The sequence below is a fragment of the Loxodonta africana genome, chromosome 5 (assembly GCF_030014295.1).
Source record: "Loxodonta africana isolate mLoxAfr1 chromosome 5, mLoxAfr1.hap2, whole genome shotgun sequence".
Taxonomy (NCBI): domain Eukaryota; kingdom Metazoa; phylum Chordata; class Mammalia; order Proboscidea; family Elephantidae; genus Loxodonta; species Loxodonta africana.
The window spans coordinates 49202259-49228857 of NC_087346.1; the positions used below are offsets into that span (position 1 = coordinate 49202259).

At 38.4% G+C, this 26599-nt stretch overlaps 1 protein-coding gene across 3 annotated transcripts in view; it reads left to right on the plus strand.

The window, feature by feature from the left end:
• The window catches only part of PPP3CA (protein phosphatase 3 catalytic subunit alpha), a 366845-nt gene that overhangs the window by 161278 nt on the left and 178968 nt on the right, over positions 1–26599 (plus strand). For all 3 annotated transcript variants that reach the window (XM_064285505.1, XM_010590472.3, XM_064285506.1), the window contains one exon: positions 7405–7605. In XM_064285505.1, the coding sequence (XP_064141575.1) occupies positions 7405–7605 (201 nt within the window). The remainder of the gene's footprint in view (positions 1–7404; positions 7606–26599) is intronic.

Here is a 26599-nt window from a genome sequence, read left to right on the forward strand (position 1 = left end):
AGTATATCCTCATACTGATAGAATTTTTTTGAATCCGGGAGAATATAAATAAAACCTAACCGCTCAATATTAGGGCCCAAATTAAATTGAGCAAAAAGTATTAATACTTTCTTTTCCATATCACTTTACTCTTTGCTCAGAAGAAGAATCAGATTTCACATGTTGTGATGGCTGGTGATAGAGCTACTTTATTTATTTATTGTGCTTTAAATGAAAGTTTAAAATTCAAGTCAGCTTCTCAAACAAAATCTTATACATACATTATTATGTGACTCTAGTTGCCGTCCCTACAATGTGACAGCATACTCCTCCTCTCCACCCTGTATTGGCCATGTCCGTTCAACCAGCTCCTATCCCCCTCTGCCTTCTCATCTCGCCTCCAGACAGGAGCTGCCTACATAGTCTCATGTGTCTACTTGAGCTAAGAAGCACACTCCTCACCAGTATCATCTTATGTCTTATAGTCCAGTCTAACCTTTGTCTGAAGAGTTGGCTTTGGGAATGGTTTTAGTTTTGGGCTGACAGAGAGTATGGGGACTATGACCTCTGTGGTCCCTCCAGTCTCAGTCAGACCATTAAGTCTGGTCTTTTTATGAGAATTTGAGGTCTGCATCCTACATTTCTCCTGCTCCATCAGGGATTCTCTGTTGTGTTCCCTGTCAGGGCAGTCATTGGTGGTAGCTGGGCACCATCTAGTTCTTCGGGTCTCAGGCTTATGTGGCCCTTTTTGTCCATTGGGCTCACATCTTCCCTGTGTCTTTGGTGTTCTTCATTCTCCCTCGTGGAGCTATTTTGTATATTTTAATTGGCACATTGTATTTTATAATGGGCATATTCTATTTTTTATTGATTACCTTAGAGTCTTATCTTCTGTAGTCATCTCAAAAAAGAAACGTTATTGATATTATTTATTAATACCGTAATGCACAACTGCATCTAAGAGTTTTCAAGAACATAACTTTTAAGGTAGATAAATACACTTTTCTTCCGACTGCTTATATTTTCTCTCATTTCCTTTAAATTTGTTCTGGTATTTTGTAATTTAGCACTTTGCCGGAGATCTCAAGCAAAAACTAATAATTATACCACGTGGTCAGCTCCTCAGCGGCTGAATCTGGTTGTATTTGTTTATTCTCACTTCTCCCCAGCCCTTCCCACTGCCTAACATGAAATGCAAAGCATGGTAGTTGCTTAATAGGTACTTGATGATTGATTGATTGATTGATATGGTTTAATTAGAATGGAGTTTAGTGATATACACAAATGTCCAGGAGAGAATAGATGCAGTGCCAATCTAAGGAGGTCAGGCCAGAATGTGTTTTAAGTTGTGTCTGACATGTGATATCCTTAAGCTGTTCTCTTAACATGTGTTGACATAAGTATCTTTGACAGCCTTTGTGCAGACAGTGGCCACATGAAATATGGGACAAGAGCTGTTCCTGTACACGTTCTGATTACAGAGAGGGATGAAATAAACACGTCTGGACTTGCAAAGACATTGTATCTGCTGCGGTTGATTGACTGTGTGGAGCATGTTTGGGGGAAAATTTAAAGTGCCTGGAGGTTTTGTCTGATTTTACTTACAATGTCGATCAGTCTGGACTTCACATTGGTGTCACTGGGGATCCTTTATAAACATACCAGTGCCTTGGCCCTACTCTAGGCCAGTTATATCAGAATCTCTGGGGGTTGGGCCTGGACATCATTCATCCTTAAAAACGATTCTAATGTGCAGACAGTTTTGAAATAGTTTGAGATTTCTTAAAGGGGTCAAACCTAAGTTGGAAGAAAAGAAAGGCTAAGGAATATAATTTCCCGATGTAGGATCTCAAGTACCACAGTCCAGTAAAAATATAGTGTGAACCAAATAATCAATTTGAAATGTTCTAGCAACCATATTAAAAACGTAAAAATAAAAAGTAATAGGCAGAGTGAATTTTAATAATAAATTTTATTTAACCCAAAATATCTTAAATATTATTTTAACATGTAATCAATATAAAAATATTGATGAGATATTTCACCTTTTTTTTTAAATCAAGCTGTCTAAACCCATTATGTGTCACGGATATAAAGCACATCTCAATGCAGACAAGCCACTCTTCAAGTGCGCAGCAATCATATGTGGGGTTAGTTGTTACCACATTGAACAACACAGGTCTAGAGGGTAAAAGGCTGGAATAGAAATGGGAGACTTAAATATAATAGTGTTGGTTTTGCCGTTGACCAATCCTGTAACTTTGGAAAATTCACTTACCCTCTCTGGATTTCAGTTTCTTCTTGTGTAATATGAGAGGCCAAGGATAAGTGTGGATTGGTAGTTTTGTAATTTTGCTCCAGAGCGCACCACAGCTTTGTGAACATACCTTAGTTTTATCGCCATGCGGGAGAAGAGAGGCAAGCCAGCCTGCTCCAGGCAGCTTTCTCCATTGGAGATTCTTGAGTTTCCAGAAGCCATTTTGTTTGAAAGAAAAAAAAATATATATATATTTATTTAAACTTTATAGTAGAATAAAGGTTTAAAAAAACACTAGACTAAATGTTCTTATCAGTCTCCAAGTCTGTGATTCTCTCTGACCAGCATTCACAAGACCACTTCTGGAAGAAGTCGGGTAGCAGTTGTCCTGCTCTTCCTTCCAATGCAGGTGTCACCGTGGCAGTGATTCTCAGATATTTCCAATAAAATTTTTGCAATAGCTTCTATAGTGACAAAGGTGGCTCAGATTTGAGAAACAATAATCCCAGAGACCTGGATCTACCCCAGAGTGATAATAGATCACTTATGGCTAGCTACTCTGGGTACTAAGTTTTCTGACTTGGAATATGTTTCTTTACTGGTGAATTAAAATTCTCTACTACTGAAGCTGAAAACAGCTTCAATGATTGTTGTATAGATGCCAATATTGGATGCACATAATTTGGCTTTTGGACTAGTAACCTTTCTCTGTGTTAGATAGATGACCTCTCCGTGGTGGCAACAACAAATAGAAAGCCAGTCTCTGCTGACTTTCCACAGGCAATGATATGGGAGTGTGACAGTAGTCCAGTAGTTGTTTGCCTCTAAAGCCTTTTGTGATGTTTTGTGTTAAAGCCCATCAAGGACTTACACCTCCCAAATTTCAGCTTCCTGGCTTTTTTTTTTTTTTTAATTATTAATAAAAAAAAAATTATTAATAGCAAGGAAAAATACGACATTGAGTGAGAATTAAGAAATAGAGGAACCTGAGTTTCTATATTTTAAGGATCCTCGTAAGAAGTCTTATAATGCTGTGTTCAGTATTTACAGGCAAGTAAGAAAATAGTTTTAGAAAGTGTCGGCCTGAATTTCAACAGTTATTTCTAAATTTTTAGTAGTTTGACTTGCTCATGTATCAATGCGAGCAACTTGCTATGCAAAGCGAAGGAAGGAAGGAAGGAAGGGGGAATCCAATTTTTATCTTATCAAGCGTAGCTGCTTTCACAATGTGTTGATGAAAGAAATGTTTTCTAAGCACACTGGATTTTTTTTCGGCCTAAATTGTTTTTGCTCAATATTTGGCACAGGTCCGCATGTAGGACTCTAGGTGAACAGAGAAAGCAAATAAATGTGACCTTTTTAAGGCTGGTATTTTCTTTATGAAGCCAGGAGGTGCACAAATACACAAATATTAGCCCACTCTTATTTTTGTCCCAGAAAACTCCTCTCTGGCTGAGAGCATCTCTGCATTTGATCTCTGGCATCATCACTGCCCATCTTGCATCCCTGCAGGCCTTGCCATCTGTTTAACCAGTAAAGGGCCCTATCTCATCAGTGTTCCTACCATCCAGCTGAAAACAGAGCCCTCTGATTGGCCTCTCTTCTCGCCCTTGTTTATTTGGAATCAGCTCCAGTATCTTAGAGCAGGTGGCTCTACCTTAGCCAGTTAGATTAGCAATTACTGGAAGGTAAAGGATCTGCAGCACTGGGTCGAGCATCTGCTATTGCAGTGATCTTGGCCTTGGCAAGAGTCTAGGGACTTGGAGAGAGCCTGATTCATGATGGTGGTGCTCTCCCTGGGGTGCCCTTCTTTTGCCTCTCACCTTGTTAATGCTCCGACACTTTCAGGTTTAATCCTTTGATTATCTTAAGTTTCATAAGGCCAGCAAGTGTGTGTGTGGCAGAGACTCACTGCTTTTATCTGCCTGACAGTAAATCAGCCTCTGTCACTTCTGTGCTCCAGCAATTCTTGCCTGACAGTTTTGCACAGCCACTTAAACCTTCACACAGTTGTCCAGCTCTTACCCTGGGAAATCACTTGCCAAAAAATCAGCTCTTGGCTGTACTCCAAGTGTGCTCTTAAAATCCTCCCCTCTTCTACCTCCTGTACCATATCTTGACTGATGACCTGTATAGCTTGGAGGATATTGAGGAGTTACCAGGTAAAATATTTTCTAATTTCAAAACATATTTAAAGACCCAGGTGAAGAAAATTGGCCAATGAAATATTTCCATATTTTCTTAAAAAGCAAAAAAAAAAAAAAAAAGGCGTGGGAAACAAAATAAACAAAGATTCCTCAAGTTTAATGATCTAATTTCTTCCTTTGCTACCGTTTAGTCCTTGGATGTTGTCTTTTACCGTACTATATGCCTTTGTATTATACGTTTTGTCTCTTAGTTTATACTTTTGCATCTATTCTACTTTACCTAAACCCACTGCCATCAAGTTGATTCTGACTCATAGCAACCGTATAGGACAGAGTAGAGCTGCCCCACAGGGTTTCCAAAGCCATAATCTTTATGGAAGCAGACTGCTACATCTTTCTCACATGGAGCGGCTAGTGGGTTCGAATCACCAACCTTTCAGTTAGCAGCCAAGTGTTTAACCACAGTGCCACTAGGGCTCCTATTCTGCTAGAAGCTGCTCCGAATAATTTTGGGGAAAAAAAAGGTTCTACACATAGGCTTTTATTAAAAAAAAAACCCTTCTCAGTATCAATATACATTAGAATTTAAACTCTGCAAGGTGATTTAGTCATCACTTTCTAATTATTAAGTACTGTCTTAAGGAGCCCTGGTGGCACAGCAGCTAAAGCGATCTACTGCTAACCGAAAGGTCAGCCATTTGAAACCACCAGCTGCTCCACAGGAGACGGATGTGGCAGCCTGCTTCCTTAGAGATTTACAGCCTTGGAAACCTTACGGGGTCACCGTGAGTCGGAATCAACTGGATGGCAGTGGATATTTTTTTCGTTTGGTCTTAACTTCCTGGGAGGCAGTGCAGTGTAGTTGTTAACTCAGGCATTCTGGCATCAGACTACCTGGGCTCATACTCAGTGGATCTACATACAAATGATTAGCTAATTACCTTGGGCAAGGTGCGTAATATTTTTGAACTTCATGCTTCTCCCCCACGGTAATGCTGTGAGTACTAAGTTTATATATAAACACGTGTACACGTTTCCGTACTCATCTTACAGCTTTACTCTTGCATCTGATTTTATTACCAAACAATGCCTGGCATAAAATAAATACTCTTATAAATGTTAGCTACAACCGTTACTATTTACTTAAGTTACTATAGCAATCCTCAGATAGATACTATCCCTATTTTACAGGTGAGGTAACTGAAGCCAAAAGATTGTTTAACTTGCCCAAGGTCACACATCTTGGAATTGTTTGGAGCCAAGGTTTACATCCAGGTTCATCTGACCACAAAGGCCTCGTGTGCACCTGCCGGGTCTAATACTGCCACTTCATTCTGGCAGCGTAGTTAGATAGATGCAGTTGGATTTTTAGGAAAACCGATCTTGTATGCACCCGTACAGGTTCATTCTCTAATTTTATTTCCCGTTAAGTAGATATAATTTCACTTGGAAAATAAATTTATGCTATTAGATTAAACAAAATTTCTTGGCATAGGCTTACATAAGTCTTGATTCTCTGAGAGACACTTTTAGGAAATAAGGGAGGTGGGTTTATTTCTTAACATCAGGTCTTTTTTCCTGAGAGAGGAATCATCATATGGAGAAGCTCTTGGGCACATGGCATAGTGCATACGGCAGAGGAAAGTTACATGAAACTATATTTCTGCTCCTTCTGTATTTCTAATAGATTGGTGTTGTTGCACAATGAATGAATCCTTGTGTGAAGAAGAGAAATAATGAGCTTCCTTCACTCAAAAGGCATATTAATTATTTATCAGAAATTTAACCTTCATACCATCTCGGAGCTTTGGATGTCATCACGTATTAGGGGTTTAGTGAATGTCCAGTGGCTGAATGAGTGAATGAATGTATCTACAGAAGTGAAGAGTGACAGCAGCATTACAAGAGAGGGGTGTTAAGAAGGTGGAGGAGAGCATGATTGTCTCCAAGCCTGAGCAATAACTAGAATTTGTCATTGTATCTTTTTCCTAAATACTTGAAGGTCGGCAGTTCACTTCTACCAGGTGCTCCTTGGAAACCGTATGGAGCAAGTTCTACTCTGTACTATAGGGTGGCTATGAGTCAGAATTGACTTGACCACAACAGGCTTGCTTTTTGTGTGTGTGTGTGTGTGTGTGTGTGTGTGTGTCTCCTCCCTGGCATCATACTGTTCCCTCACTGTTCAAGATGCCACTATAACACACACACACACACCCTGATTTCCTGTGCTATATTCAGTGTGTTTTTGCCTTTTTTACCTTCAGATTCCTACTTTTTCCGTATATAGTAGGTCAATCAATCATCTCAGAGATGCAACTCTAATTAGAGGGGAAATCTAGGTGGGCAGACCTTTTCTCATTCCTCTGGTCCCAGAAAAGGGGTCTGCTGTTTAGTGGAGAACCATCTGCGTCTGAGGGGGATCTTGTTAGATTTATAGGAACTGTTTATTTTGTTTTTCCTGAATTGATAATTATTGCCTAACAGAAACAGTGTCTTTCTCCTTTTGCTTTATTAATTCTATCAGGAACTTAGATGCACGAGATAGGTCCTGGATGAATAAGAACTATAAATCTCCTTTCAGCAATGACATTACATTTAGAATCAAAGGGAAAAGGCAGTCTTTAATTCTTGATAGCCCTTGATCATATTTTATTGTGGGAACTTTTTAAATACTCCATTACATGGTTAGTGATAAAAAACAGAACAAAACAAAACCAAACCCGTACCTGTTGCCTTGGAGTTGACTCTGACACATGGTGACCCCATGTGTGTTAGAGTAGAACTGTGTTCCATAGGGTTTTTGATGGCTGGTTTTTTGGAAGTAGATCACTAGGTCTTTCTTCCAAGGCGCTTCTAGGTGGACTTGAACTGATAATCTTCCGGTCAGCAGCTGAGCACTTAACTGTTTGCACCACCCGGGGACTCTTTGGTTAGTGATTGGAGTGAATATTTGGGGTTATTACTGAATTTTTTGCTGTTGAGATTTGGCTAATGTAATAATGTGACTTTTTCCTCTTTCAGCTGTCCCATTTCCTCCAAGTCACCGGCTTACAGCAAAAGAAGTGTTTGATAATGATGGGAAACCTCGTGTGGATATCTTAAAGGCACATCTCATGAAGGAGGGCCGGCTGGAAGAGAGTGTTGCATTGAGAATAATAACAGAGGGGGCTTCAATTCTTCGACAGGAAAAAAACCTGCTGGATATAGATGCTCCTGTCACAGGTAAGTCCTGAGGGCATAGACTCATCAGTTTGTGCCCACATTTTGTTGTTTATGACAGCAAATCAAAAATCCAGCAAGCAGTGAGTCCTCACTTTCCTTACTCGTCTTACTCTTTTACTGTTGAGTCTGTACATTGAGAACTAAAGATATTATAAAAAAAAAAGATATTATACATATGTAAAAATATGACTCAATGGCACTGGGTTAAAAATATTTTTATTATCATGTATAAGATATTTACAAAATTGTGATGCTCCAAAAAGTGGTGTGCAACTTGGAGGTGATGAAGATATTCTGAAGTAATACTATAAATAAGAACGTTGATAAGGTTAAGAGGCGATGTTGTTTGTCATTTGAAATATTAACTGGCCCAAATAGACACAGGATATTCACTGGGAAAGATTAAACAAAGTATCCAAAGACTTCCACAGTGACTGAGTAAGTGACTAAGGACCAAACCAAAACTAAACTCATTGCTTTTGAGTTGCTTCTGAATCATAGCGACCCTATAGGACAGAGTGGAACTGCCTCAGAGGGTTTCCAAGGAGTGCCTGATGGATTCCAACTGCTGATGTTTTGGCTTGCGGCCATAGCTCTTAACCACTGTGCCACCAGGGCTCTAACTTAATGAACTTAAGGAAGGAGACCGAATTTCTGTCTTTCTTATATTATTTTGGTGTCTAGAAAACACAGGGTCTTTTATCTAAGAATATTTTTGTTCTGTGACTCTTTATGGGCAGATCAATATTTTATTTAGTGTATTCGAATTGCTGACCTTTTGGTTAGCAGCTGTAGCTCTTAACCACTGTGCCGCCAGGGTTTCCACTTAGTGTATAGCTTCTCTTAAAACCAGTTGACCAGTTGCCGTTGAGTTGACTTTGACTCATAGTAGCTTCTCTTAGGCAATAAAGTTAGAACTTTCCAGAAAAATTGTGTAGGTACAGAAAGTCAAATACTGGAGGCTTTTGATTTGTCTTTTGTGGAGTTTGATAAAATTGGTTTGCATTTTTAGAGAAGCTGAAAGCATTTACTTCCCTATTAACTATTAGCATTCTGGTGAAAGGCAAAAACTTTAGAAACAAATTATTTTCCTGTTTGAAATAAAAGAGTAGTTTTTTTAATTATTTTATATATACAAGTGATTGTGTATTTCTTCTAAATCTTCATGTATTTGTAATATTATTGGCCTTCAAATGTATATTTGAATGTAACTCTTAAGAGAAAGATATGCCTAGAATATCAGACTAGACCTTCCTTGATCAAAATGTCCTTAATAATGCCTATTCTGAAGAAATTAACATTATTTATGGTTGGCAGTATTGTTTTTCTTGTTTGTTAAAAAAAAAAAAAGAAATGACTGTGCACGGGGTCAGGCACTAGGAGTCATTGGCTCCAGTGGTATTAACCATGTGGAACCATTGGTTAATAAATTAAGCCATAGATTTACCCTATGCATATCATTGACTCCCATTTCCATGTTTTAAAATGGAATCATGTATTATTTCCAGTTCATAGACTGTGAAAACAAATGTGAACATGCTTTATTTTCTTATATACTAAAACACTTTTTTTTTGAAAATTGTGCTTTATATGAAAGTTTACGGAGCAAATTAGTTTCTTATTAAACAACTAATACACGAATTGTGTTGTGACATTGGTTGCTAGTCCCGCGATGTGTCAACACTCTCTTCTTCTCCATCCCAGGTTCCCCATTTCCATTCCTCCAGCTCTCCTCTCCCTTCTTGCCTTCTTGTCTCTGCTTTTGGGCTCCTATGCCCATTTAGTCTTGGATACATGACTCAACTACAAAGCACATTTCTCACAAGTGTTGTTTGTTTTGTAGATCTGTCTAATATTTGGCTGAAGGGTGAACTTCAGAAGTGACTTCAGTACTGAGTTAAAAGAGTGTTTGAGGCCCATATTCTCGGGGTTTCTCCAGTGTCTGTCAGACCAATAAGTCTGGTCTTTTTTTGCGAATTTGAATTTTGTTCAACACTTTTCTCTCACTCTGGGACCCTCTATTGTGATCCCTGTCAGAACAGTCAGTGGTGGTAGCTGGGCACCATTTAATTGTTCTGGGCTCAGTTTCGTGGAGGCTGTGGTAGTTGTGGTCCGTTAGTCCTTTGGGGTAATCTTTCCCTTGTGTCTTTGGTTTTCTTCATTCTCCTTTGTTCCAGATGGAATGAGACCAGTAGATGTATTTTAGACGGCCGCTCACAGGGTTTTAAGACCCCAGATGTTACTCACCACAGTGAGATGTAGAACATTTTCTTTATAAACTATGTTATGCCAGTTGAGCTAGATGTCCCCTGAGGCCATGGTCCCCAGCCCTCAGCCTAGTAACTTGGTCCCTCAGGGAGTTTGGATGTGTCTATGAAGCTTCTGTGACTTTGCCTTGGTCAAGTTGTGCTGACTTCCGTAGTTTTGTGTACTGTCTTACCCTCCACCAAAGTTACCACTTACCTACTATCTAGCTAGTAAAACACTAAAATTTTTAAATATGTAAGTATTAATTCAGAATCCACCAGCAGGAAAAAAAAAAAAAAAAAGGCACTTTAAAAAATAAACTCAAATTCTTATTATATCTTAATGATACTAGCTTTAAACACTCTCATAAGCTTATTTGTTTTTGGTTAGAATGAATGGCTCAATATTTTATTATGATTTTATCATTTCTTCATTTCACATAATAATATGCTTCTTCCAATGAAAAAATTTGTATTAAATGCAGCAGTGACCCAAGTAGGTGTTAATGGGGGTGATAATTGTAACTAAAAGCAAGCATGTAATGTAGACCTTTAGGGCTGTGTACTTTCCAGGATGGGCTGATAAGCACCTCTGTTAGATTCAGCTCTGTCCTGAAAGAACACATATGATGGACCTTGGATGTGTCAGATTTAGGATGATTATTCCCAAACCCTAAGGCCTTCCTGGAGTTCACAGACTACCTACCCTCATGTTCAGTGGAGATCACACTTGGTTATTTCTAGTGAGACTTCAACCCAGGTGGCAATTTGACAAATTTCATGATACAGACATGAAGAGAAATAACTCAGTTTGGAAATCATGACTAAATTATGTGTACCTTTCTTGGCGGGGTGGGGGTGGGGGAAGAGGCAACCCAAACTAAACATTTTAAAAAGTGACTAAAATAGCTATGGAGACATCACTGAATATTTAGCAGTATTATGGAAACCCTGATGGCATAGTGGTTAAGTGCTACTGCTGCTAGCCAAAAGGTCAGCAGTTCAAGTTCGACAGGTGCTTCTTGGAAACTCTGTGGGGCAGCTCTCTGTTCTATAGGGTTCGCTGTGCCTTGGAATCGACTAGATGGCAAGGGTTTTTTTTGGTTTAGTGATGTTACGGAGCCCTGGTGGCACAGTGGTTGGGAGGTTGGCTACTAACCAAAGGTTGGCAGTTCGAGTCCACCAGCTGCTCCTTGGAAACCCTATGGGGGTAGTTCTACTCTGTCCTGTAGGGTTTCAGTGGATTTAATGAGTTACTGAAATTATAATCCAGGCACAAAAACTTTTTTTTAAAGAAAAGATTTGTATTTGATAATGGTGGCAAGATCCTAAGGAGCTTCAAGTAGATTACATTTCCTGCTACATAAAGATATAGAATAATAGTGGCAGAGGGGGTGGACAAAAAATAACTTTTTTAAACATTTGGATAAAGAGAGATGAACTTTTGCATATAATTCACCAGAATGCTAAATTAAGTAATATATTCCAACTCAGGATTTTATGAGCCAATAGTTGAAACATAGGAGGAGTGCAAAAAAAAACCAAGGTACATTGATCAGAGAAAATCATAATCCCTTTGGATTTCAAAATACTTATAATTTATTGGTAAAATTTTTGATGTGTGATTTTGTTCTGAGATTTTATTTTACCTGGAGAGCTGAACCAGCAGTGTAATATTTATTTTTATATTTTAAATATTTGTTGTTTGGATAATTATATCTAAAAAGTTGTACTTTACTATTACCAAGCATGGTACTAGACTATGTAATAATAGCATAGTTTACACTTAAAAACCTTCAGGGCAGAGTATTCTTGATATAGTTCAGAATTCCACACTTAGGAAAGGTAGAGAACCTAAGACAGTATTCAAAGGAAAAGGAAGAAGAAGATGGAAGAAAAAGAATGGGAGGAAGAGAAAGAAAATAATAGGGTTACAAATCATAAGCTGTGAAGAAAGATTAAGAGGAAGAAATACTTTTTTAATTTGGGGCAGGAAGCCAAGCCAGAAGCCTGACCTTATGGTAGTTTTAAAGTATTGGAAATAGTCCCTCAACTGCATATATCAAATTCCTAAAAATGCTAAGAAGGTGAGTGAGTCTAGTAGAGACTGACAAGTAACTTCTTGTGTGGAATTTAACATTAAATGTAGCAGATACGTAACCAAAACAAAATCCCAAACCCAGTGCCATCCAGTCGATTCCAACTCATAGTGACCCGATAGGACAAGGTAGAACTGCCCCATAGAGTTTTCAAGGAGAGGCTGATGGATTCCAACTGTTGACCTTCTGGTTGGCAGCTGAACAGTTAACTGCTGTGCCACCAGGGCTCCTCTCCCTCCTTACTTTTTATTAATAATTTCAATCTAAAATCTTTAGAAAGGGGTTGTACTAATACCTATGCCATGGTGTGTCCTCCGTTTAGGAAAAACCTAAGAATTAGTGTTGCAGTTATTTGTAGTCTGGGCATCCTTTAGCATTTTTTAAATGTTTAAATGGGTGAAGCCTCCTTTCCAGTGTTTATAAAGCATTGGAAGGTTTGTGTTCACTTGGGATTTTTTCCCTTAAAATTCAGTATGTTTTCTCTCCGAGCCCCAACCCAGCTCCCTACTTCTGTCTCTCTGGAAAAGAGGGATGGTGCAACCTGTATCTTGCACTTTAAGATTGTAGATTTAGATGACCGGCGTGGGCAGTCTCCATGGGGATATAGATGAGTAGTGTATTTTGGGCACCTTATCAAAATAAGGGAGCATGAGGCACGTTCTGCTCACTTCCCCAAGCTACCTTGCCTGACAACAATGGTAGCTATTTCAAAGATTTGATGTGGAAAATGCATTTGTGTGTTGGAGGCATTTTGCAAGGAAACATATTTTCCTTCTCTGATGTTCCTTTGAGTATTGAATTGAGTTCGTCTTTGTTTCCTTGTAAACACACAAATGAAACTTTAAAAAAAAAAAATGTAGCCAAACATCAGTGTGCCAACTCTTTTTGCTAATTCAATATAACAAACATTATTGAATGCTTACCTGTTACAGGTGGTGTGTATACATACGTGAATAACACCTGGTCTTTGGTCTCCGCTGCCTTGGAATGTAACAGGAAAAACTGACACAGATATTTTCCCAAAGATAGGCATATCAAGCTATTGATTAAATTAAAGGATATGACCTAGATTTATCTCAAGAAAATTAAGAAGTAGCCAACTGGTTACAGCTAATTTAAAGCTAAAAAGTTTTTCTATTTTCTAAATGGCTAAGGTTTCCCTGACAGTACCCACTGATTATTATATTCCATCTTTGAGTTAAAGAAATTCTTTAATAGCCGGGGTCTCACCTGCCATGTATTTGGAATAAGAACTCTTTCAGAAGGTTAGCAACTGTGGATAATAAATGAAACCATAGTCTTTGACTAGAATACTCAAGGTCTATTGAGGAGTCAGAGGCATAAACAGATAATTGCTATATAATGTGTTGAGAACTCTGTTGGAGAGCTTACAGACTGGCATAGGAACTCAGAAAAAAAGAATGTAGGGAAGCTAAGAAGCCTTGATAGATTACATGATGTTTGAACTGGACCAGTGTGATAAGTAAAATTTTGCTACGTGAAAGAGCTGAGAAAAATATTCTGGGCAAACACAATGGCATATTAGAGGCATTAAGAGTCCCTGAGTGGCCTAAATGGTTAAGCACTGGACAACTAACCAGTGCTAGTGGTTTGAACCTACCCAGAGGTGCCTCAGAAGAAAGACCTGGCAATCTGCTTCAGAAAGGTCACAGCCTTGAAAACCCTACGGAGCACCGTTCTACTCTGACACACACTGGGTTTCCATGAGTCAGAATTCACTTGAGAGCAACAGACGCAGTTAGGATTTGGTTATTAAATAGCAAGGCATGTTCTTGGAAGTATGCTATGTGAAGATAGCGTTTCTGAAGGATGTAATGGGTGGGAGTACAGGGGCGGATTAATCAGTAAGCAAAGTACTCGTGGGCTTGTGTTTACTTACTGTAATCTGTAGTGAGCAGTTTCACATGAGTACCTTGCTCCTTGCGTCTTCCATCCCTGGGGGTGAGACTGAGGTTAGAAGCCCAGGTCATATATGAGTATGGGGCACTTACTAATGGTTCCATAGGCATTTGGGGATTTTAGTGGGTCTTTGATCAGGGAAATTCCATAATAAATTTTGTAAATAGAGCAGTGGTTCTGACAGCATCCTGGATGAGATTAGAATGGAGTTGGGGACGATTTCTCGGAAGAAGGGTTGATTAGAAATGTTTCATACTCATCCAAGGGATGAGCATAGCTTTGGCAGGGTAGGGGGACTGGATCTGATTTTGATTAGAGGCCCTTTTAAAAATAATTGTTAATTGATTTCCAAAACATCTGATTAGCTTCTATTTAAAAAATGTGTTATGTACTGAAGATTTCTTGAATATGGTAGGAGTTTATGCAGGGATCCAATTTACTACATTTCTCCTTGAAGTTCGCATATTTTCCTTTTGACTTAGCAAAGAACATTCCCTCATTTGTAAGGCAAAAGCAGACCAGGAGTTTAGAACTCTCTGTCTCTTCTCTGGGCGAAGGCAATATGGCCAGCCTCAGCTGGGCAAACTGCTAATCTCTCGGTTTGTCTGTTTCCTGCAGTGGGGGAGTTGTCCCTGGGGCAGCAAAGGATTCCCTTAGTGGCTGCGCCTGCCATTTAGCATGTCAGGCAGTTGCCAGGAGAGCCCTCTGGCTTTGTTCCTGGATGTGAGAGTGGACTGCTGGCCAAGTTTAAGGTCATGGCATTCCCTTACAGCAGCTGACGTCAATTAGGAGAATTCCCCATGCCTGTACTCTGGGGAGAGTTAAGTGGGGATAAGAATCCGGCGTCTTTTGGGAACTAAAAGATCACTGTTTATTCCCCTCATGCTATCATTTGTCACTACCACAGCAGCAGAGTCTTAGTTTATATGAGGATAAAACATTACTTCTGGGGCATTTTGCCCACTCGTGACTTCAGTGGCTAAATTTTTAGGGCCTACCCTGCAGCCTGAGGCCTATTTTGATCCCCTGCCCACTGCTGGCAGGTCAGCACATTTCAGTCTGGCCTCCGCAGCAGCACATCATAGCTGTCCTTGTTCCTTGTAATTTGGGCCCTTGACTTAAACAAATAAGCAAAGAGGTAATAGAGCCAAAGTCCTTTTACCTGATCTGTTCACCTCTGCGGCCCAGGGCTTTCAAGCTCTTCAGCCTAGTTCAGTCACGGCTGATGAACTGACACCGGAATGAACCCAGATTTATAAAATGTGGGTGAACCACAATGCAAACCGTAACAAGAAAAATTACCAGTAGAAACCCTGCTAGAAACTTAATCTCCCTTTTGGAAAACAAGGGCAGAGTAACAGCTGTGCTCTGCTCAAAGACAGTGGCCCACCATGCTGCTTTGAATGTGTGTTGCTCTCCATAGTCCTGGCAATAATCCAGCGTCATGCATCAGGCCCCTGAAAGGGCTCACAATGCCTCTCTGAGTCTCCAATTCTAGGGCTTAGCCCTGTAATTTTTCCCCTTCTGGTTTGCGTTCTAGATCACTCAAATTTAAAAAAATTGGGGTCTGTTCTGGTTTCACTTTGTTGGCCATGACTGAACCTGTTTGAACGGGTTGGAAGCCCTGCTCTAGTCTTACAAGGCCCATTTTAGGAAACCCATTTTACCAATGAGAAAAAGGAGACTCAGAGTTTGAGGCAGTGTTTCTCAGCCTTGAGCATGCATCAGAATCACCTGGAGGGCTTAGTAAAACCATGATGTCAAACTGGTTCATTCTGGTTCAGTGCCCTGTTGAGAATTTGCATTTTGACTCTAGATATACTGAATCAGAATCTACATTTTAACAAGATCTCCAGGTAAGTTTTACAGAGTCCCAGGTGATTCTTATGTAGACCTGGGTCTTGTTAAAATGTAGGTTTTGATTCAGTAATTCTAGGGTGGAAAGGTAGATTCTCAGCACGGGGTCAAACTGGAATGAACCGATTGGAAGCCCTGGGTAAAACACAGATTGCTGAGCCCTACCCCCAATTTCTGATTCAGTAAGTCTGGAATAGGGCCTGAAAATTTGAATATCTAACAGGTTCCCTGGTGATGATAATACTCAGTCTGGTGACAGCACTGTTGTATCCACTGGTTTAAGTAATTGTCCTGAGCTCACATACTAAGCTGAAGACCTTGCTTTGGACAGGCATCCATCTATATGACCCCTGTTTAGCTATTATACTGTATTATACAGTTGTCCATCTGTATCCACAGGGCCCCCGCGGATACCAAAATCCACAGGTGCTCAAGCCCCTTATGTAAAATGGCATGGTGTTTGCATATAACGTACTACACACATCTTCACGTATACTTTAAATCATCTCTAGATTACTTATAATACCTAATACAATGGTAAATGCTATGTAAATAGCAGAACAAAGGGTGCACTCAACACAAGTAGCGAATGAGACTCGAGGTGAACAGTGCTCAACCAACCAGTGCTGGAGAGACTGAGGATGTGTGAAATGGTGGGAAGCTACAACACGGTATACCTACACATCACTTCATTTGCACGGATTCAGCATTGCATCCAGTGCACGGCAAATTCAAGTTTTGCTTTTTGAAGCCTTCCTTTTTTCCAAGTATTTTTGATCCACGGTTGGTTGAATCCACGACCGCAAAACCCATGGATATAGAGGGCCGACTGTATACACTATTCTACCTCTGTATGATAGCGTTAAAGTCATGTACTTGCAGCTCATTTGACTAGGATTTGTTCTTACACATGACTAAAAAACATAGGAAGAAAGCTGATATTAAACAAAGGTTCTTAAGAAATGCAAGGAATAAATTACTGTGACTGTTGATTGTAATTTATTAAATTTTAAAATAAACGGGTGCTAGAGCACAAAAGGGAGAGACTAGACAGTAGTGGTTAGTATATTTGGAGCATAGAATTTTTCTTTATAGGGGGCTTAGTATTTAGTTCTTTTCCTGTAAAACCATTCTTAGAGCTTTTTTTTTTTTTAATAAACTAAGAATTTAAAATTACTGTTTGTAACCATTGTATCAATAAGCAAACCCCTTTCCTATTACTACAGAAAACTACTGCTGGGACAATTTATAAGGAAAGAAAAGAAGAATGTAGATCAAGAGCATCTTTAAGAGAAGTTGGTGGTAATGAATGCAGTCTTATGTTAAGAATACTTGGGCCACAGTAATTTAGTACTTCTGTGTAATTTAAAAAAAAAAAAAATTTTTTATTTGTGTAATGGTGCAAGTCCACAATAATCTGTTAACATCAATAAACTGTAACATCATCTAGAAGAAGCATTTGACAGTCATTACAATTACATCATAATTACATGGCCAGATATTTTACTTTCAGCAATAGTATATCTTGTCCTTTTCAATTTCCCGTGAGTTTTTACTTTTTACAAATAGTGAAGTGTTTAAGCATCATTGGTAAGGCGATGCCTATAGTTGTTTTCAAAGGAAGATAAAAATCCACAAAACTATTATTCTTAAAATCTGAAAGTGCTTACATGCAGTAATAATACTCAGATGATTTTGGACAAGGTTAAAATATATTAAAATCAATAGTATAATGGCTTTAAAAGAAGTGGTGTTTCCATAACTCTGAAATACCTACAGGTAGGGAGAGTAGCCTTCTCAGGTACCTTAAAGGAAAAATATAGATGCGTTTCACTTTCTCTATTGAGATTATATCCACATTTCTACTCATATCTCATGTTCCACTTCCTCGTTGAAGTGTACCTAGTGATTTCTGACTTGATTGATTTTCATCCTTATGTGAGCTCTTAGTGTCTAGTGCAGCTGTAACAGAAATACCACAGGTGGATGGTTTTAAGGAAGAGAAATTTGTTCTGTCACAGTCTAGCAGGCTAGAAGTCCAAGTTCAGTGTACCAGCAGGGGAAGGCTTTCTCTCTTTGTTGGTTCTAGGGAAAGTTCCTTCTCATTAGTCTTCCCCAGTTGAGGAGCTTCTCAGTGCAGGGACCCTGGGTCCAAAGGATGTGCTGTTTTCCTGGCTTTTTTTTTTCTTGGTGGTATGATGTCCCCATCTCTCTGCTTGCTTTTCTCTTTTATATCTCAAAACATTTTGGCTTAAGACACAATCTAATCTTGTAGATTTGAGTCCTGCTTCATGAACATCATAGAGGTAGGATTTACAACACATAGGATAATCACACCAGATGACAAAATGGTAGGCAATCACACGACACTGGGAATCATGGCCTAGCCAAGTTGACATATATTTTGGGGGAACACAATTCAATCCATGACAAGCTCCAGTAACATTTATGAGCTTTAATAGACATTGCTAAATATTGGTCACAGACTGGTACTAGGCCGTGGCAGTTATCACTGGGTTAGAGCAAAATTATACACATTTTTTAATTTTAGTGATAATGCTTTTAGTTTATAAAAAATGGTGACAGTAGACAGTAATTGATTTTTATAGCTTTTGGGGGGAGCAAATTTATGAGTTTTTTGGTGATAAGGCTAACATTTGTTATTTTTTTGCCAGTCTCTATTATAAACACTGCGCATGTTTAACATTTAGTTTTTATACAACTCTGTGAAGGAGATACTGTTTTCAGTTCCATTTTACAAATGAGGAAACTGAAGCACAATTACATTACTCCCCAGAAAACCAAACCTGTTACCACTGAGTTGATTACCACTCGTAGTGACCCTATAGGGCAGAGTAGAACTGCCCCATAGGGTTTTCAAGGCTGTAATCTTTATGGAAGCAAACTCCCACATCTTTCTCACATGCAGCAGCTGGTGGATTCGAACCGCTTACCTTTAGGTTAGCAGCTGAGCACTTTACCACTTTGCAACCAGGGCTGCTTTACCTGACATTGCCCAGGTAAAAAGTACGAGAACAGGGGTTAAAATCCAGGCAGTTCAACCATGTCTATTCCCATTTTATTTGGGGATAGAAGTTAGCTTTACAGGTGCGTGAAATTGCCAAATCTGGGAGTAGCCATATAGCTTTGGCATTTAATTATACTGGACTGACTTTTTTTTTTAATTTTTATTGTGCTTTAAGTGAAAGTTTACAAATCAAGTCAGCCTCTCACACGAAAACTTATATACACCTTGCTACATACTCCCAATTGCTCTCCCCGTAATGAGACAGCCCCCTCCCTCCTTCCACTCTCTCTTTTCGTGTCCATTTCACCAGCTTCCAATCCCCTCTACCCTCTCATCTCTTCTCCGGGCAGGAGATACCAACATAGTCTCAAGTGTCCACCTGATCCAAGAAGCTCACTCCTCACCAACATCCCTCTCCAACCCATTGTCCAGTCCAATCTCTGTCTGAAGAGCTGGCTTTGAGAATGGTTCCTGTCCTGGGCCAACAGAAGGTCTGGGGGCCATGACCACCAGGGTCCTTCTAATCTCAGTCAGACCATTAAGTCTGGTCTTTTTATGAGAATCTGGGGTCTGCATCCCACTGCTCTCCTGCTCCCTCAGGGGTTCTCTGTTGTGTTCCCTGTCAGGGCAGTCATCGGTTGTAGCCAGGCACCATCTAGCTCTTTTGGTCTCAGGCTGATGCAGTCTCTGGTTTATGTGGCCCTTTCTGTCTCTTGGGGTCGTAATTACCTTGTGTCCTTGGTGTTCTTCATTCTCTGAATTTTTTATTGTTATTGTTCCAGGTTATCCTACTAAATCCTAAATATCTGAGGATATAAATCTTGTATTATAGTTTTATGAATCTTTCTTTCAAAATAATTTTAATGTAAACACACTGTTGATTTGTATATAATAATTTTATTATGATAATAAAATGGAAATCTATGGAAACCTATGAACAGAGAAGTTATCATCTTATTCTTTTTTTCCTTGGGTAGCTATTTGTTGATACCCTCTTCTCAGTAGAGGGTATTGGACGTGTGAGATATTGAGTAAATAAAGTATATCAACCTGTCAGAAGTTATATCTCATAGAAACTGTGGCTTAAAACAAAAAAAAAAAGTTCCCATTGAGTCAATTCCAACACATAGTGACCCTATAGGGGAGAGTAGAACTGTCCACAGGGTTTCCAAGGAGCCACTGGTGGATTCAAACTGCAGACCTTTTGGTTAGCAGCCGAGCTTTTAACCACTGTGCCTCCAAGGCTCCGATTAGTGGCTTAGTAAAAGAAAAATAATATTAAATGTTGAGGAAGCTACTTTACCACTACTTGAAATCCCTATCATGATATACAAAAGGTGTTATTTAAAAATATTAATCGAAGGGTTGAAGGTCCCTGGGTGATTCAAATGGTTTGTGCTTGACTACTAACCTGAAGATTAGTGGTTCAGACCCACCCAGCAGCACCAGAGAAGAAAGACCTGTCTGTCTGCTTCAGTAAAGATTATAGCCAAGAAAACCCTGTGGTGCTCAATTCTAATCTGCAACCATGGGATTGCCTTGAGTGGAAATTGACTTGGCAGCAATGTGTTTGATGTTTGTTTTTTATCTTGGTATATAAAATGCGTTGTTTAAAAATGTTAACTAAATGCTTTTATGCACATATCTTGCTGATGTCTATGTGTTTTACTGAAGAGAAGGCTTTCAGGCAGTTCAGTCCTGGTTTTGCTTGGAAGTTCAAATAGCTTGTCTATCTCTTTTTATTTTGTCCAAATGTCCACCAGTATCATTGGGTGAGCATTGCCTCATGAAGTATATTGAAAGTCTATGGAATGGTTTAAGACTTAAGTCAATTTGTTAAGGAGTGAAAAAAACAAAACAAAACAGTCACCTGAACACCTAAAAAAAAATCTAATATCCTTTTCCTCATATTAAATCCTAAAAGGTATACATAGCAGACTGTGTATATACAGAAATCCATACCTAAGAATAACAAACTGGTAACAAGCCTCCTTTTATCATATGAAAATACATTAAAATGTGTTTCGTAAAAATAAAACTTTACTGAAAAAACAACAAACAGCATTGAATTTTCAGTATTCTGAATCAGATTTCAATTCCTGCTATAAGAAATTTTCCTGTGACTCCAGTTTGGTGTAGAATATGCTTCTCTGTAATTAGTTTCTGTTCATATTCAACATTGTGTTCCATGTGTCAGCCAGTTTTAGACATATTGGCATTATTTCATGTTGTTCTTTTGAATATTTAAAGTTTAGATGCCAAGGCTTTTTCATTTATTTATATTTTAATTTTTTTATTGTGCTTTACATGCGAGTTTACAGACCAAATTTGTTGCCCATTCAATAGTTTGTACATGAAGTGTTCCATGGCATTGGTTGCATTCCCCATAATGTGTGAGCACTCTCCCCATTTCTGCCCTGAGTTCCGTGTTTCCTTTCATCCAGATTTTCTACCCATTTCTGGCTTCTTACCTTTGCTTTTGGGCAAATGTTGCCCCTTTGATCTCATATAATTGACTTAAGAAGCACGATCCTCTAAGGTAAAATAAGGTATTATTGTTTATTTTATGGGCCTGTGGTGGTGGTGTCTATTGTTTGACTGAAAGCGAGTGGCTTCCATTCCAGGTCAGAGGGTTGTCTTAGGGCTATAGTCTTGGGGGTTCCTCTAGTTTCAGCAGACCAGTAAGTCTGGTATTTTTGGTGAATTTGATTTTTTGTTCTACATTTTTTTTCCCCCTAGTCTGTTTGAGATCCTTTGCTGTGATCCCAGTCAGAGCTGTTAGTAGTGGTAGTCAGGCACCATCCAGTTCTTCTGGTCTTGGGGAAATGTAGTCTGTGGTTTATGTGGTCCCTTAATCCTTTGAACTAATCGCTCCCTTGAGTCTTTGGTTTTCTTCATTCTCCTTTGCTCCAGACAAGAAGAGACCAATAGTTGTATCTTAGACGTCTACTCGCAAGCTTTTAAGACCTGAGATGCTACTCACCACGGTAGGATGTAGGACATTGTCTTTAGGAGCTATGTGGTGCCATTTGATGTAGATGTCCCCAACTTTATGGTCTTTCACTTTTGAGCCTAAGAATTTCATCCTTTGAGGTGTTATGTCTAAGAAATTTCCCTGACTGTGCCCCGTGTGTGCTCAGTTGTCTATATTAATATACATGCAGTACCTACAATTATGTATGTAGAAATATCTACAACCAAACATATATCTAGGGTGGTTGTACATTATTTCTTATCTGGGGCCTCTTTCCTTTCCATATGAAGTTGGTGATTAGTTTTTCCAACCCATTAAAGAATCGTGTTGGAATTTGGATCTAGATGGCATTATATCTATAGATCACTTTGGGTGATGTTGACATTTTCACAACCTTGAGTCTTCCTATCCATGACATATGTCTTTCCATTTATGTAGGTTGCTTTTCGTTGCTTGCAGTAGTGTTTTGTAGTTTTTTTTGTATAGGTCTTTTATGTTCCTGGTTAGATTTACTCCTAAATATTTTGTCTTATGGGGGGCTCTTATAAATGGTATAGTTTCCCTGATTTCCTTTTCCAAGTTATTATTATTGGTGTAGAGGATTTTTTTATTTTGATTTTTGTATGTAGATCTCATATCCTGCTATCTCACTGAATCCTTCTATTAGTTCCAGTAGCTTTCTTGTGGAATCTTTGAGATTTTCTATTTATAAGATCTTATCATCTATGAATTGGGATAGTTTTACATCTTCCTAAAAAAAAAAAAAAAAATTTTTTTTTTTTTTTTAATCAATTTGAATGCTCTTTATTTCCTTTTCTTGCCTTATTGCTCTAGCTTGGACTTACAGTATAATGTTGAATAAGAGTGGTGATAAAGGACATCCTCGTATGGTTTCCGTTCTCCATGAGAATGCTTTCAGTCTCTCTGTTGAGAGTAATGTTGGTTTTGTATAAATGCCTTTTGTTATGTTGAGGAATTTCCTTTCTATTCCTATTTTGCTGAGAGTTTTTTTTTTTTTTTATCAGGAATGGGTACTGGATTTTATCAAATGCCTTTTCTGCATTGATTAAGATGACCTTGTGATTTCATTTGTTTTATTTCTGTGATGGATTACATTGATTCATTTTCCAGTGTTAAACCATCCTTGCATACCTAGTATGAATCACACTTGGTCATCATGTATTATTTTTTTGATATGCTGTTGAGTTCTATTGGCTAGAATTTTGTTGAGAATTTTTGTGTCTATATTCATGAGGAATATTGGTTTGTAACTTCCTCTTAAAATTTTTTTTTGTGGTGTCTTTGAGGGCTTGGTATCAGGATTATTCTGGCTTCATAGAATAAATTCAGGAGTGTTCCTTCCTCTTTTATGTTCTGAAATAGTTTGAGTAATATTAGAGCTCTTCTCTAAATGTTGGAATTAGTAGAATTCTCCAGTGGAGCTGTTTGGGCCAGGGGATTTTTTTTTCGTTACGAGGTTTATTAAAAGTATCTTTTTAGTCTCTTCTTTTGTTATGAGTCTGTTCAGTTTTTCTACTCAGTTTGTGTTAGTTTAAGTAGCTACCTTATTTCTAGAAATTTTTCCATTTCCTCTAGGTTTTCAAATTTGTTGGAGTACAATTTTTCATAGTATTCTGTTATGGTCCTTTTTATTTCATTTGGTTCTGTTGTAATGTCACCCATCTCATTTCTCGTTTGGGTTTTTTGCTTCTGTTTTTTATGGTCAGTTCAGCCAATGGTTTGTTGATTTTGCTGATCCTTTCAAAGAACCCACTTCTGGTTTTGTTGATTCTTTCTGTTGTGTTTCTGTTCTCTCTTTCATTTATTTCTGCTCTAGTCTTTATTATTGCCTTTCTTCTGGTGACTCTGAGTTTCTTTTTCAATTTTTTCAGATTGTAGGGTTAATATTTTGATTTTGGCCTTTTCTTCTTTTTTGGTGTATGCTTTTTTTTGCTGTAAATTGACCTCTGAGCAGTACTCTTGCTGTGTTCCAATTGTTTTGGTGTGTTGTGTTGTCATTTTCATTTGATTATAGGAATTTTTAAATTTCATCTTTGATTGTTTTCTATTAAGTGGTTTTTAAGCAAGGCATTATTCAGTTTCCATGTGTTCGAGTTTTTCCTTGCTCTTGCTGTGGACACCAAGGCTTTTGAACTTAAAATTAACAAGAGCCAAATATTTAGTTGAAAGGAAACTTGACCTGTTTTATTCTTTCTATAAGCATTTCTTTATATTTTTTCTTAATGCTCTCTGCTTTTGAGTTGTCTTTCTTCTTGTTTACAATGAACAAAGCTTTGTGAAAGAATAAAATGATTATTAGTCGGAAGGAAAATTGTGTGTAAAAATGAGGGGAACACAGTATTAACCAAGCTTCCTTTTTCTCTTTTTGCCTCATTTGTAATGTGTTATTACTCTTTATAAAAATTGATATCAAGATCACCAATTTATTTACACTGCTTTTCTTTTCAAATTCATGTATTTTGGTTATATTCAAGATAGTATCATTATTGAGTTGCTTTGGATTTTATGATTAATGTCAAACATTTTACTATTAAAAAATCTATATGGAATTCATGAGCTTGATTCCATTTCAGAAATGTGGTTATTAATTCTCTTAGGATGCCTGAATGTGTTATATGATTTAAGATGCTATCCGGTGGTATGTATTTGATACATCTAGTTGCGTTTCTAACTGCCATCACTCATATATTCTTTATTGCTTATGAAGAAGGATATGTTTGAAATGACAAAGACATTTGTTACCATTCCTAATAAAGGATCCTATGTACTGTAACTATGAGTTGGAATTGACTCGACGGCAGTGGGTTTTGGTTTATGTACTGTCCTTTGTGTTCCTTAAAGTGGAAAGCAAATAGATCTTTGCTTTGTTCGTTATTAATATGAGCTGATTCTTTCATAAAAACACAGTGCCTCTAAAATTGGATTCTTCAATTTTAAGAATTCAGTTCAGTTTTCAGGAATTTTTAGATGTTCAACATCCCCTTAAGATCCTAATTACATAAATTTTTCATTTAGTTTTTAAAAGGTAATGTTTGCCTATTTGGAGATCATGCAGTGAATAAGAGATTATAAGAAATCAAAAACATGAAACAAAAATTATTCATTTGAAATTCTCCTCCTCATGTTTTAAACATTAAAGGCCAGCTCCTTCAAAGGTAGAACTTAGCTTACTCTTAACTACTGCTTTCTTTTTCTTCTTCAAGAGATAAGCTGTAATATTTATTAAATATATATCAAAGCTAGATGAAAGAAAATAAAATGTCTGTATTATTGATAAGAAATATCCACTCCATTTGCTAATCTGAATTTTTGAAATGTTAAGAACACATGGAATTTCTTTAGCCCTTTACACAATTGTCTGTATCTGGCGTGCTTAGTTTATTAAGGGCATTAGTAGCAGTGATCCAAGTTATAGGTTCTTTTCCCACTGTGATCTGCTTAGCATTCTCAGATACCCAAACTTCTGTTCCAGGCAGTTTATCTGAGGGTGGAGGGTAGAGGAAAAAAAAAATATGTGTGTGTGTATACACACACACACACACACACACACACACACACACACACACAAGAAGCCCTGGTGGCACAGTAGTTAAGTGCTCAGCTACTAATGGAAAGGTCAGAAGTTAGAGCCTACCGGCCACTCAGCAGTAGAAAAATGCAACAGTCAGCTTCCATAAAGATTTTCAGCCTTGGAAACCCTATGGGGCAGTTCTGCTGTATCCTGTAGGGTTGCTATGAGTTGGAATTCTACTTGAATCACAATGAGTTTGTTTAGGGCAGTTCTTCTCTGTCCTATATGGTTGCCATGAGTTGGAATCAACTTGACAGAAGTGGGTTTATTTTTGGTTTTAGTTTTAATTTTAATTCTGACTCATAACGACCCTATAGGACACAGTAGAACTGCCGCATAGGGCTTCCAAGGCTGTAAATCTTTACAGAAGCAGACTGCTGCATCTTTCTCCCCCGGAACAGCTGGTAGGTTCAAATTGCTGATCTTTCAGTTAGCAGCCTAGCGCTTTAACCACTGCATCATCAGGACTCCTATGTATATATGTGTGTGTGTGTGTATATATATATAATGTATGACTATATAAAGTAATATATATACATATATATATAATATACATATGTGTATGTGTGTATATGTATATAAAATGTAATACTGAGGTGAAAAAAGGAAGTGTAATTTAATCCCTGCCACTCAGCTCATCTGGAGCCCTGGTGCTGCAGTGGTTAAGTGTTTGGCTGCTAACCTAAAGGTTGGCAGTTCGAATCTACCAGCCACTCCTTAGAAGCCCTATGGGGCAGTTCTTCCCTGTTCTATACGGTAGCTATGAGTTGGAATGAACTTGATGGCAGTGGGTTTTGTTTTTGTTTTTTGCTAAGGTTATCTAAGGTACGTGGCCTAATGGCAGTGTGACAATTACTATTTTTGACCGATGCAGACTAGGGAGCCTTGGTGGTACAGTGGTTAAGAGGTCAGACTGCTAACCAAAAGTCAGTAGTTTGAATCCACCAGCTGCTGCATGGAAACCCTATGGGGCAGTTGTCCCTTGTCCTATAGGGTCACTGTAAGTTGGAATTGACTTGATGGCAATGAGTTTTGTCTTTGGTATACGACTAGTGTAAGGGTTAATGTCATGGATCTTTGGATTAGCATTCTGGACTTGCCATTTCTTTGCTATATGCTGCTGGGCAAGTTATTTCGCCTCTAAACCTCAGCTTCCTCATCTCTTCAATGGTGTTAGCCTAGTACTTGTCTCTCAGGAATGGAGTGAAATGCTGTAACCACAGCATTTAGCCAGATCGTGAGTAGTAGCTCTTTTGTTATAAAACATTTCTGTTTTAT